The sequence below is a fragment of the Schistocerca cancellata genome, chromosome 1, assembly GCF_023864275.1.
Source record: "Schistocerca cancellata isolate TAMUIC-IGC-003103 chromosome 1, iqSchCanc2.1, whole genome shotgun sequence".
NCBI lineage: Eukaryota > Metazoa > Arthropoda > Insecta > Orthoptera > Acrididae > Schistocerca > Schistocerca cancellata.
In genome coordinates, this window is record NC_064626.1 from 413388794 (window position 1) to 413403670 (window position 14877).

A 14877-nucleotide genomic window follows, 5' to 3' on the forward strand; every position below is an offset into this window, starting at 1 on the left:
AGCAAGCTCTGTATTCCTCTTTCACAGAATTTTTCAAATGAGTATTAAACTGATATAGCACAAGAAGAAAACTCGTCTTCAATACACTGCCTATCCTTCTCTCTCATGCTCTATTAATCCATAATTTCATACCAGCCTTGTCCACCCAACCCTTTTCATGTAGGCGAACACCACCACCTGACAGTATTTCAGAAGGCTTTGGCATTGTTTAGCACTTGAAAAGGACCATTGGATTAAGATTAGTACCATCATCACAACATGAAAGGACAACAATATAGAGCATTTTTCCATGTCCAACTTTTTTATAGTTACAGTTTTAGCACTTTCATGGCAACAGCTCTGTTATCTCGGCGCATCAAATGTCAAAGGAGTTTCATCCACATTCGCTATTTGGCTTGGTTACACACTGGCTTGCTTTCAATGTTGAATAACAAAGTGATGGAAAAGTAATATTTTCTCTTCATACTCTTGTGGCATTTTCTGCAATATTTTAGTTTCAGTTCGCTTGCAAAGTCCATGATGCTTCACAAACATGTAGCGCAGGCCAACTCCGCCCTTAAAGTTTGTTCAGTTCCACTGTAGCGCTAGCTTACAATTGTGTATTTGAATCATTTTTGTATTAATTCCAATGCCATTTTGACGGTGTCCTTGAATTGGCCATTTTGCCTTCTGGATTTGGCCATTTTGCATTCAGTCCTCTATTTGCACATTTAGTCTCCCTCATTTTTTCTGTTCTTCCTTACTAGCCTGCCAACTGTGAAGGATTTATCTGTTGGTGGGGGCCCAAATGCTGCTCAGCTGCTCTGTTTTCATGTTTTTCCGCTTATGCTATTACTTTCAATTTATAGCCCACATCATATAAAAACCTTTTACTTTTTTCCATTACAAAACTACCTACTAACAAAAGCATCCACTGTTACTGATAATAAAAATTACTTTCAATTCATGTTCCCTGGCACCGTAGACAGCAATGACATATCACGGGCTACGCAGTGTTCAAGTTTGTGATGGCGGAGCAGGAGGGAGACAGTGTTAGCAAGCTTGTGAATCCCCACAACTCATGTTCATTGCCTTGGTGCACTACTGCTGCAAGTTGAATCCAGTGCTGCCAGATAGAGAAAGGCTTCCTGTAGCATCAACTATATGGCCGCTTTTAAGATTGGCTGGAATTTTAAATCAATCACTGGATGTTGTTGTTAATTAATTCCAGGTGGGCAATTTTTTGAAGAAAAAAGTGCATCTTAAAGTCTGTAAAATATGGTAGTCCTTTTAGAAGAAAAGTTGTTCCAGAGCACAGAGAGATTTGGATCTGAGACACTTGGTGATTTAGTAGAGACTACAGTTTTCATAGGGTCTGAATGGGCGATCTGCTAGGGCAAAACTTCTACCACTGCCCAAACCATACAAAGACAACCAATCCCAGTGTCCCCGTTGTGTAATGTTCCAAATTACCTCAGCCCTTACAATAGTGTACAAATGTTTGAGAGACTAGATATCGAAAGTCCTGTGACTGATTTTCCCAAATTCAGAAACTGATATCCAAAGATAATATATTTCATCTCTCTTCTAAGAGAAATGTCATCACTGTTGCCGAAGAATGTTATGTTTTTGTTCATGCATTCTGTATTGGGTTTGTTATACATTAACACAGGCCAACGGTGGAAAAACTTTTTTGCTGAAAATACCTTATTGTTATGTTTTTTAGGGTGGGAAATCCAAATATGATACTTAAAAAACTGTATCAACCACCATTTCTTCACGTTTTACAGTTAAATTTATTAAATTAAGCAATTTTTTAAAAGAATTTAGCAGCTTTTATACAGCTAAAATAATTTAAAAAGTAGGTGTAATGAATGCACATGACATTTGTAGCACTGCTGAAAAACATTTGCTGGCAAAGAAAGGTTAATTCTATTTTAGTGTTAACAAATGGTGTTTTGTTTACTGTCAACCTAACCTCACTTTTCCGTTTCCTGTACATGTGCTCAGTACAATGTCTAATCATGGTTGTAAAAACTCTACTGACAGTTTTTGTTATATTTGTGGTGAATTTGTGATTAAAAAACAACAAAGAAACATTACAGACTTTGTGAAAAAGGTTTATCTATCATACTTTGGATCTAAATTTGGTGATCTAGATAAATCTTGGGTGCCACATAAGGTATGTTATGTGTATGTTGAATATCTGAGAAAATGGTCCAAAAAGGAGAAAAAAGCCTTTAGATTTGTTCCTATGATATGGAGGGAGCCAAGAAATCAATCAGATGATTTCTAGTTTTGCAGTGTTGATATTAATGGTAATAATTCGAAAAACAAGAAGGTAATAAGCTACCCTAACCTTCCATCCGCCATCCAACCAGTAGAGCATGGTGTAGATTTGCCAGTTTCTGAACCACCAGATGATTTAAATTCTATTCCAACAGAAGTATTTTCTGATGTACAATCTGATTTAGATGAACCAGATGATGAATTCCACTGTAATACAGAAAGTCTAGAGCCCAAATTGTTTACTCAGACCGAGCTTAACGATTTGGTTAGGGATCTGGGCGTAATGAAAGAGAAAGCTGAATTGTTTGGCTCTAGATCAAAAGAAAAGAACTTATTGGCAGTTGGACCAGCAGATAAATGTATAGAAAGAGAGCAGCAATTTTCCAAGGTTTTTAAGAAGAAGGTGATTTAGTGTACTGCTCAGACATTCCTTGTTTGATGAATGATTTTGGTGTTGAATACAAAGAGGAAGGCTGGAGGCTATTGATTCACCCAAAACTAGTTTAAAGGCTGTTTTATTACACAATGGTAACATGTATGCATATATACCTGTTGGTCATTCTGTACATATGAAAGAAAGCTATGAAAACCTAGAAATAGTGCTACATAAAATAGGCTATTCAGCTCATGGTTGGATGATATGTGGCGATCTAAAAGTAACATGTATGCTCCTTGGTCAGCAAGGTGGGTTTACCAAATTTCCGTGTTTCTTGTGTTAATGGGACAATAGGGCTAGGGATCAACACTGGTACAGAAAGAAGCATGGGTATCATTCAAGCAAGTTGTTACAAAGTTCTTAGGACATTAAAAAAAAAACAGAATATGTTTCTATTATAGTACAATATTAAAGAAGTTTAAAACTTTAGGATGTTTAATGAGACTGAAAGTTCATTTTCTGAACAGTGATAGTGAGGAGCAAGGAGAGAGTTTTCACCAGGACATTAAAGTGATGGAAAAACGCCACCAAGGCCGCTGGAACACCAACATGATGGGGCCTACTGTTGGTCACTTCACCGAGAAGTTCAGCAAGCGACTCATTGTAGAAAAAGCTACACAAGAAGCTTCAAAGAAAAAAGAGAAAGAAAATACAAACCGATTCCAGCTGACAAGTGAAACCTCTATTAACACATATCGTTGTTTTAAGTAGCTTACCGTAAACACAAACCATGCTTATGTTATAACAAAGCATTTCATTAATTTCGCCATTTACCATACAGCAGAGGATTTTTATATTATATAATAAAAAGCATATTGCTTGAAAACTATTGGTGATACAAAAAAAACTAAGGCTAGATCTACAAAGATCAGCTATCACAGCAAAAAAGTTCTTTTTAAAAAAAAAAAAAAATTGCTGGCCTGAGTATTTTAACAAAAATTAATATTGTATCAGAAAACATGCATATCTCAATCTAAATGTTTTTCTTACCCTAATGGGACTCATTTGAAGTGAGTCTGTCTGTCCAACAGAAAGCCAAATATCAACAAAGATTTGGACTACTGTCTCACTTCTCCATATATCAACAGGGTCATTTTGCTGAATGACGCTTGATGTATGTAATGATGTCGGTGTGTTTGTCTGATTCAGCACAGACTGACGAAATATGGTTGGAACATCGGCTGGTCTGCAAGAGAAAATCAGTTTGCAACTATTCATATTAGAAAGTCTTAAGAGTTTCCACACTGTGCTGACAGGTTTCATTAAGTTCAAGGTGCTTTCAGCTAGACTGCTTTTAGATTGTATAATTTACTACAGTAACTACAAACTTTCTTTTAAACTTTATTCATCACAAATAACTTTATATAAGAATTTTATTCATGACTAACAACTTTTTATAAGTTTTGCTGATATGCATAATGCAGGTCGTGTATTTAGAGTCAAAGAAAACAAACTTAAAATTAGAAAATAAAGGTAACATGTAAGAAGTTGACTTGTTAACACTACCCACTAGCTATAATCATATTTTATTTCATCAGTCAATAACACAAAACATGCACTGTTGAAACTTGGCATCAAAGCAGCATTGTCAGTTTTCCCAAGAAAGCTGGTAAACAAAACCTTGGATACCACTTGCTCTCCAGTAAAATCTTCAATACAAGTCTGGTTTGCCTGCCAGTGGTTTCATCTAGAACAAAATATACTGGATTGTTGACTACTACTCATCTGATTTGTGACTTTCTCCATATAGTGGCTTAACTTTCTTGAAGTATTCTCAGTGGAAACAGACAAAGCATACTTCTTCAGATAGCATTTCAGAATGGGATGGCTGAACATGGAAAGGGGAATACTGCATTCTAGAAAGCAGCCAATGGATCATAAAAAAGTCATTTCTACTTTTTGAACTTTAAGAAGCCAGTGTCTCACTAACAAATTGCTGTCTCATTGTGCAGTTCCTTATTCTAGGTGTGTTTTGCATTTTTCACACTCTGCTGAACATAATTTTTTTGGTGCATTTAATCAACTGTGAGTGAGACATTGCAATTGCTATACATCCCTCACCCTGAATACAGTCGTTACTAAACTGTCTAACAATAACACACATTCTCATATGTAAATGCACCTTGCACAATGATCAGTGCGACAACCACTGCTTGAACTGACATATCAAAGTAATATGCTTTCTTGCAACTTTTTAAAATTACTCCTGTAAAGATTAGAGATGGACATACTTAGTTCGATTGGATGTTTGTTGTTAATGCTTAGCCCACATTTTTTTTACTGTATTATCGATTATTTTTCTCTTGCATAAATCTCCCCCCTTTCCACCAAATGGTGCTATGACGACAGTGTCATGCATTCTTAAAATATTTCTGCAGTAAGTATTATGGTGCCTTTTTTTAGTTCTGTTGGTTCAGCGGTTGATGTGTAAAACAAAGTTTTTCCAAGGTAAACAAATTGCTAGAAAGATAAGAATGTTCCCTTTCATTAGGGATTATATGTGAGTTTGACAAGGAGGCAGCCAACCAGGAGACAGAAGATGAGCTGTTAGGCGTATATATGCCAAATGGGATATCCAATAAGGCTGAAAGTCCCCGATACACACGTATGAGCATTTAATATGAAGAACCTAAACAGTAGATCTAATCTCAACAGCATGATTTAAAGTGATTGGAAGCATAATGTCACGTAACAGTCATATGGTGCCATGTCTTGGTAGAAGTCTTTCAAATTAATGTCACTTTGGCTACTTCTGTGTCCCAGAGGCCATGGCACCAGTTTTTCCAGGCGGTCACCCATTCAAGTATAAACTAGGCCCACCATTGCTTATAATCGATAGTTGGGTGATAACCAGTGGCTATATTGAGGCATTATATATAAATTGAATGGAGGGAGGAAAGGAAAGGGAGGGGAGGGGATCACTGCTGTCAGCTGTATTGGGATGTTATGTAGAATCAGCAGTGATGAGTGAAAATGTGTACCTGACTGGAATTCGAACCTGGGGTGTCCTGCTTACTATGCAGGTGTGTTAGCCACAGCGTCATCCGAGACGCATTATAGCGATCGCATGGCCATTCCACACTCCTGTAAAACGCCACCTAACTGCAGTCACTGTTCATTTCCTCCAAGTTCGGTACTCAGAGATTCCCACAGGTCAGACGTATCTGTGCATCTGTACTGAAGAAGGTGGATCCATTGCCCAGCTAGGTGTATCAATAATACGAATGCGTGGTATCTGATCTTTTAAACATGTCCGAAGGAACAGGCACCACGCATTCATATATTGAGGCAGTCAACGTAAAAGCACTTTGGGAGAGAAATGGGTACTTTGCAATATTCTAAGAAAAAAGTATTAACAAAGAATGAAAGTCTGGCAATAAAATATTATTAATATTGTAAGTTCATTACTGATGAGACAAATATTTATTTTCAATCATATAATGGAATATATTTCAGAATACCTCTTCCATGTAATAGCCAACTTTGATGCCTAGAGGGGTACATTTTTCTCTCTTACAGTTTTTCAAAAACAAAAATTACTGGGCAAACTCTTGAACATATGTCTTTCATGAGAAATTTTCATAGATCAAAACCCAAACATTTAGCAGAGGGTCTAAAAAAAAAAAAAAAAAAATCAGCCATGAAAGAATTAAAGGGATGGAGGTAGATAAAGATTGTTACAAAATATACTGACCTGGGAGGGAGGGAGGGAGGGAGGGAGGGAGGGAGGGAGGGGGGGAGCTTATGCTGAAAAAAAGGTGCAACAAAATCACAATAATGTTTACTGCATGGTTTCTTTGCATGATAAGTCATTTACAACCATTAAAAAATTTGCAGCACTTAAAAATAATAGTGCCACTATTTACATACCGGATTTCTGAGCATTTGTAATACACACTTAAAACAGTAATTTATTTACAAGTTTAACGCAACAGACTCTAGCACGCTGCTGAAGATTCCGAGAGAGGAACCAGTCAAAGAATACAGAATTGTAGACTGTCCTCAGTCTAAAGCTACACATGTGATAGTATTTGAAGATGTCTGCACCTATAAACTCAAATTTTATAGATACCCAAAAATCATTTCCATCCATTCACAGGAAACCCAATTTTTGAAAAATCTGTTGCAGATTATGGACACATGCATTAATGACATGGTGGATCACGCTGGTGAAGTGTTTCAACAAATCCTGGGCCACATTCCTACAAAGACAGTTAGACAGCTAATAAGGCTTCCAGTTTGTTTTTATGAGTATCCTTTTGTGCAACTTTGTTTTAAGCGCTGCCCTACCTAACAGATATATCCAGATTATGAAGTGGTCACAAGAGTGCAAATCGCCAACTACTTCCCATTGAGCAATGTGTGCAAGAGCAAAATGGCAGCTGTCAATAGAGTCTAATCCAGTAACAGTACCAAAGTGAATGCTATGTTACATATTCAGTAGATGCTGGAGTCTTGTTAACAAGACTCTCTCAATTGCTCTGGGGCTGGTAATAGCATAGATCTGTCATTAATGGTATGTATCTAAATCCACATTTTCAAATAATGTTGTGAGAGCAGTATAATGAGGTTGTAGAGATCATCTGCACCCATTTTTTATGAGGGGTCAAATAGAGGAAACATACTATTGCACGTGCATTGTTGTAATGACAGAGGTAGAAAACGAGTGAGTGAGCCATGTGTGGCTCATGTGCCTGCCATGATGTATTTTACACCCTATTTTTAACGTACTTCCATCTCACCACGTTAATTTAAATTACTACTGTCAATGAGTTGCTGCTTTGCTCGATCATGAGCGGCACTAGCAGCACGTATTGATATATCCCCTCTTGTAGTATCTTTGCTCGACTGCCATTACTTCCCACTCGTCTGTTGTAAGTGAGTTAGTCGCAGTTCGGGTTGCGAGTTCGGTACTGCCAGTCAGTTGGAACACGTCTGGAGCACAGTCGGGACCTGCTTGACCATTGCTGCCACAGATCTTGAGCCGGGACGCAGTCTTGGTGGATCGTCGGTCGGTCGTCCTACTGGACGATGCGTTTTGGCTCGCCGATCATTCATGAGTCAGCTCCGTCTGTGCGTGCGTGCGCGCATCGACTCCAGCTTTGTCTTCGTGCATGCTGAATTACTGTTGCATATCATTCAGGTCTTCGTGCAAGTATTTGTCAGGTTGTATGTGTAGTTGGTGTTAGTTCCACTGACAACTATTTTAGATGTTGTCAGCATTCCGAGGCGAGTCGGTCCGTTGTTGTGGACGAGGGAAGTTTCCACGTGGAGCAGTCGGCTGGGGCCGCTGGCAGTCCCTGCGAAGTGTCGGAGTGTGTGTGGAGCTGTCTGAACGCTACGAGCTTTGTGGTTCACCGATTCAGGACATCTAAGTTGAGTAGTGGTTTCAACCACCCAAGCCACGTCTATTCATGTTGTGGTGGTTCGCTTCGGTGGTTTGCTGTTGGGGAGGTTTTCTGGTGTGCAACACCGAGTGGTTCTACTGCTGAGATTTAGCCACCATGCGGTGCAATTAACTATTTTGGTCGACTACGATTTGAGTGCACCAGTGGAATTTTCTGTCTTGTGGCCATAAGTGTTCTGGTTACTTGCCCTGGGCACTGACGTAAATTCAGGCAGTGTTCTTTTAAGCGAATTAATTATTAAAGTGTTTCAAATTCAAGTGTTTCAAATTCAAGTGTATCAGCGGAATTTTCTGCCTAATGGCCGTTAGTGTTCCAGTTACCTGCCCTGGCCACTAACGTAATTTCGGGCAGCGTCCATTCCTCACCTGTTGTCGTTGTCCAACATGGTGTGTAATTTTGACAGCTAATACGTACTCCATTGTGGATTATCATGTTTGTTACATTGCCGGTTGGAGTTCTGATGTACTGATTGACGGGAAGTAAGTTGTTGTGTCGGTCGGTCGGTCCGTGGCTGCCCCCTGGTTGGGTTCCAAAGGATCAAGTATAGTTGGGCTCACCACCTGTTTCACCTAAGTGATTGACCTCCCTGGAGGCCTTCCGAGTGCCACCGGTGTTTAATTATCTGTTGTCAGCTATTTTAAATTTTAGGCTTATGGTTATTATTGTTTCTTAAAATTTTGCAAAATTAATTTTTAAATTTATCTTTCAAGCTTAAACACTGCGCCCTTCTGCCTTTAAAGATTATGGTAATATATTTTGAAATTTGATTGTGGCCCTCAGCCATTTATGTTGCACACTGCATATGTTGCCTTTTGGGTTTTAAATTATTTTATTGCTATCTTAATTGAATTTTGATTTTTTTAAAGATTTGTTAGCCTGCTGCCTTTAAAGGTCTATGGTAATATATTCTAAAATTTTGGAAATTAATTGTGGCCCTCAGCCAATTTGTATTGCACTTTGCGTATGTTGTTTTTCGAATTGTTTTATTGCTATCTTAATTGGATTTTTATCTAGTTAAGATTTCTTGTTGGAGGCTTTCAGCCATGAAGGAGTTGCTAAATTACAATAAATGACAATTATAAGCAGAAACCGACCTCAACCATTGGCCCTTTTCATAATCCTATTACCTGATCTGCCCAGTGGGTTTAGCGGGTGTCTCGGTGAGAAAGGGTATGCACCAACTACAAAACTGGCTATCAGACATATAGCCTTCTGTCCACTCATTTAGTCATTCCTGTGCAGGTTGTATCCCTTGGGATACAAATGTAAGATAAGTTAAAACTTTTGTTTCTTGTAAATAGAGAAACGAAAGTATTTAACGTTACAAGTTTGAATTCTGTATGAAGCCTGAGCCTGTTAACATTCCACTGTAAAGGTGGGAAAGCTACAAGAGCCTGCTTTCGCAGTTTTACAAGTGACTACTACAAGCGACATTTACCATTTGTTGTTAAAATACTGCCATCTCAAATATTAGCTGAGTAGTTTCTTTACAGTGTGCGATTAAAGAAAAAATAAATTTAATACAAAGGTTTTCATTAGATTAGTTTCAATGATTTGTGTATAGGCCTAACTCAACATCAATGCCTCAATTTACTCTATTCAGTTTCTTGCAATCAGTTGCATTTAGAAAAGACACTTTAAAATTAGTTTGCATAATTTTGTTTTGCTCGTGCTTTTGTAAGTCATGAATTGCAAGCAGATCAACTATAGTCAGTTGAACATATAACACATCAGCCTCAGTTGCAAATAGAAACCAATCTTTACCTAGGTTTCAGCCAAAATAATTTGGTCTTCTTCAGAAGCTACTGACACTAAACTACTGCATGTCAAAATTTGGCCATATCAAGTATAAAACTATAGCACCATAGTAGCCAGTCATAAGCCTACATTACTTAGCTGAAGAGAAACAACAGGCTTCACTGTGCGGACGAGGTCGGTAGGCCGCGAGAGCTGCGCCGGAACTAATCGCAGCGAGCAGCTATGTACAGAGTACCACTGATGGTCATGTGCATGAACGCATGCTTAACAGTAGCTACCTTTATGTTAGGAATTGGATTAATATAAGCATTAAAACTGTTAATGACGTAAGATGTAAGATGTATTACTTGGCAAAATTATTCCTCAATTTTGAATGCATTAGATTTGACTACAGAAAGTGAAGTCAGGCATCAGCGGCTGCAAAGGCAACGTAACATCAGGGCCAGTGAAGCAAAGGTTGAAAACCTTCAAAACAGTTCTTATTTCTCAACTGTAGCTGGTCATTAAGTAGGTTTTCTTTATCACGCAACAGGTGTTTAAAGATTTGCAACTCCTCAAGGATGTCAAGCCTAGTGCCTTTAGCCTCGCAATTTAATAGCTCTGTGTTATTTAGGATTGGGAGCATGGGCCAATTGAACAAGGTGCTCGGCAAAAGTCAAGCCACGCATGGCATCACTACTTTTCATGGGCAAAGGTTCTTTATATCTACCTGAGATGGTTCTCCCTGTCTGGCCGATGTAATAACTCAGGCAATCACTACAGGTGATTTTGCACACCCCAGAATGAGATAATTTGTCATTAGTATTCTTTAATGAGTGGACTAAGTTCTTTTTGAGGCTGTTATTCATAGAATAAGCAATCTTAAAGACGTTGCTCTTTAAGAGTCGCCCTATTTTATAAGATGCTTTGCCTATGAAGGGAATAGAAATGAAGCTAGTGCAGTTATCCTCTGGTGCGACATCTAGTGTAGATCAGGTCGCAGTTTTTTTTTACCCGTTTTCTTGTTAAAGAGCTGTCTCACAATTTCTGGTTTATATCCATTATTATAGGTGATAACTTCTAGGGTTTGTAATTCGTTCTCCGTTGTGTCTGCTGAAAGAGGAAAGGTGAGTGCAGCTCTCGCAGCCTACCGATCTCGTCCGCACAGTGGGGCCTGTTGTTTCTCTTCAGCTAAATAACGTAGATTTATGACTGGGTACTACGGTGCTATAGTTTTATACTTGACGTGGCCAAACTTTGGGATGCAACAGTTTAGTGTCAATAGCTTCTGAAGAAGGCCAAATTATTTTGGTTTCTATTTGCAACTGAGGCTGACGTGTTATATGTTTAATTATCGCAGTCGCTGACGGGGCTGCACGATGTTAAAAATTCTTAAATAGTCAGTTGCTGTTCATAAAAACATTGATTCTGTGCACAAAATAACTGTAGAGGATAAGTATGTGAGCTACCATGAGATAGAGTCATCTTTAAAGTGCAACTCCTATGCTGTGGCTGAGGCAACTTCAGTCATGTGGCTATAATTACATGGCTGTCTAATGTGACTCCTTTAATGTAACTGAATGAAGCCATTTTGAATCGTGTGTGTGTGTGTGTGTGTGTGTGTGTGTGTGTGTTGCATGACTCAAAGAAGGTGATTAATGCTTCTCTGCTGACCAGCAAGTCTTAGCAACTGCAAGCAACCTAAAGGATTGTTTTTGCAGTTTGCCTTATTTTCTGACAATTTTGCAGTTACAAACAAATGATTCACCATTCATCAGACTAGTGTGGGAACATCCAAGCTAGTGCGACTGTTAACATGATCAACACAAAAGTGTTAATGTATGGATGGAAATTACAGTATATTTGTCTTATTGATATATATTAACAGGGACATTAAAACACAATGAATAACCTGTACTCCAGGAGCGACTCAGCAGTGCTTCTGCTTGGTGGTAGCAGACAGCATGGGACAAGATGGAGCTGTTGATGCTTGATTACAGGTTACTCATCATGTTTTACCACCCCTGTTAATACATATCAATAAAATGAATATTACACTACACTAATCTGAGAATGCACCATCGAATAGGTACGTAAAATTCCACTATAAAAATAATTTTGCTTGTAAAGGAAACAAACTGACACTTTCTGTCTAAACTGGCTATTGGATGAAAGACATGATGAGCAATAAATTGCAGACACTTCCTGAAATACCAGACAAAAAGTGCCCGGTGCCACTTAGGACAAACAGTGTGTGTGTGTGTGTGTGTGTGTGTGTGTGTGTGTGTGTGTGTGTGAGAGAGAGAGAGAGAGAGAGAGAGAGAGAGAGAGAGAGAGAGAGAGAGCGTGTGCGCGCGTTCACGCGTGCACACTTGGAAACACTGTTAGCAACACCTTCAAAAGTTCTTGACGGATTTGCTTCAAATACTTAGATGCTGCTCTAATAAACATTCAGGCAGACATAAGCTATACATATATATTTTAATATATATGGCATATAAATATCTATATAATATATCAAAGGTGAATATTTATAAGAGCATCTTCATCCTTTCGAATAACAATGATTTCATTAACAAACAAAAGTACATTCACGTACTCCTTATTCATTTTCTTAAATTCTTAAACCCATGTGGCCTCTATCGACCTTGAGAAGGCTTTTGACTGTGTAAGACATGATAGCCTATGGAAGATTATGTCTGTCTGTGGAATATTCTTTTCACCTTATAGAGGTAGTGAAAAATCTTTCCAAAACTACACATATTGTAATAAACACAGGTGGGAATAGATTACAAGAATTAATTATGAACCAATGTGTTAGATAAAGGTGTGGAATATCACCTACCCTTTTTAATATTTAGACTGACTTCTTTCTTCGCAGATGGAAATGTAAAGTAAATAAAGGAGTTAAAATAACAAATGACGAATACCTGAATGTACTTTTGTTTGCTGATGACATCATTATTATTCAAAAGAATGAAAATGACCTCCAAAGATCAGTATATCAGCGGAACAAAACATGAAAGAAGTACAACTTTAAAATTTGTAGCAATAAAAACAAAAATAATCACATTCTGAGGAAAACATCCAGTCAGATCAAAAACTGTTTACGATAATTCAGTTTTACAACAAGTGTGTCACATCTTTTATTTATGCTGTGCTGTAAGTTTTGATTTTGACTCTGATATTGAAAATAAAATACACAAATTTCAAGCTGTCTGTGGTACCATTAGCAAAACACTGGGCCATAATCTACAATAAGAGAGCATCATGAAATTCTATAAAATAATGACGGTTCCTGCATTATCCTATGGAAGAGAAAGCTGGAGGAGGGGGGAGGGAGAAGAGGCGAGAGGGGGGGAGGGTGGAAGCGAGAGATCCTATAGCAGTGACGAGGTTCCTAAAAGAAATGAAGGGCTACACAAAAAGAAACATGATTAGAAACGGATGTATTAGAACAGACTAAAATATTTTCAACACAAATGAAAAAATTCAAAAATATCATGAAGATTGGAGACAACACCTTGCACCAGATCACAGTATTCCCCAGAAAATCCTGAACTAAAAGCTAAATGGGGAAAGAGATCTCAAAAGACCTCGAAAAAGATGGGAATGATTTTGTTCGAGAGTAGGTAATAGCCTAATCCTTGAAAGGAAGATAGTGATGAATATATAAAGGGGAAACTTAGAAAGTATCTCCAGGAGCTCTTGAGCTATTTACTTGAAATTTTTACTTGGTACTCTAACAAGTATTTAGAAGAAAATGCTGTGCTGTGAAAATGTGTGGTTTTGTTTTCTTTCTTGGAGTCAGTTTTCGCTACAATAGTGGGGCATTTAACTGTCAGACAAATTGTGCCTCACATATATATAATTTTAAACAAAAATTGTTTACACAACTATGTGCTGTTTTGTTTTCTTCCTCACAGTCAGTTTTCACTGCAAACAGGAAAGTTGTATATATGATTTACTGGCTTAAGATTATAAAACTACTGCAGAATCTGAAAAATCTGAAGTTTGCAGATTAAAACTATGTGAAATACTGTCAATGAAGCTGTTATCCTCACAGATCCAGCAACAGAAGAGGAGTCTCACACTCCATGCACCAATGATCCCAACCATTTACCCATTTATTCTAAGCAATGTCAATTCCCAATCAATGAGTCATTGGCAATAACAATAAACAAGGCTAAAGATCAGAGAGAGAAGATGGACAGAATGGTGGCACAAGATGGATAATGAGAGGGTGACAGAGGAGATGGACAGAGAGAGATGGAGGGAAGAGATGTAGAGAGATAGAGGGAGGAAGAGGAGATGGATAGAAAGAGGGGAGGGGAGAGGAGAAGGAGATTATGTTTATCCAATTCCATATATATTTAGCAATTGTGAAACACTGCCAGGATCACTAATTGCAGTTTACAGTATTCGTAAAACTTACTTGCAGAGCCCAAACAACATTCATAGATTTTTTAATTACACCACAGTCACCTTCCTTCCCATACAAACCATGCCTTTTTTCCCCATATGAACCAATATCTACACCCACCTCCTTAGTCAAGATTGGTAATGCAAGGCTGTGTGGTGGCACTCATCTGACAGGTAAGTCATTTTGAATCCTAGCAGTGGCTGACATTTTCACTGCCTGTATTTGGCCAGCAGAGGAGAGTTGGTAGCGTGTAATTTCTTATGATTCTTTGTGTCAATGTCCTGCATTAAATTCAAAAGCTCTCTGCAATTCTCATAAAGTGAGGGCATGTGACACTTTTGATTGTGGTCCATCCATTGGATGCAGTCATTAAGCTTGGTGGCTCCCTTGGTGCTATCCAAGAGATGTGGGCTATGTGCTGGCTCTGGGTTTCATGCTCTTCTCTCTTCATCATCATCATCATCATCATCATCATCCAAACACTAACATATTCTACACTATACATGCACCCATTACGCTCACCTACAGTCTACAAAGACATACATGACAATTCTCATATATCTGCATGGAAAGGGGTGAATAAGTATGGAGGAACAATGTCCCTT

At 38.3% G+C, this 14877-nt stretch overlaps 1 protein-coding gene across 3 annotated transcripts in view; it reads right to left on the minus strand.

Annotated features, from left to right (window-relative positions):
- LOC126175810 (sphingomyelin phosphodiesterase 4) overlaps positions 1–14877 on the minus strand; it is a 181159-nt gene that overhangs the window by 128484 nt on the left and 37798 nt on the right. For all 3 annotated transcript variants that reach the window (XM_049922811.1, XM_049922803.1, XM_049922819.1), the window contains exon 5: positions 3695–3890. In XM_049922811.1, coding sequence (XP_049778768.1) covers positions 3695–3890 — 196 coding nt within the window. The remainder of the gene's footprint in view (positions 1–3694; positions 3891–14877) is intronic.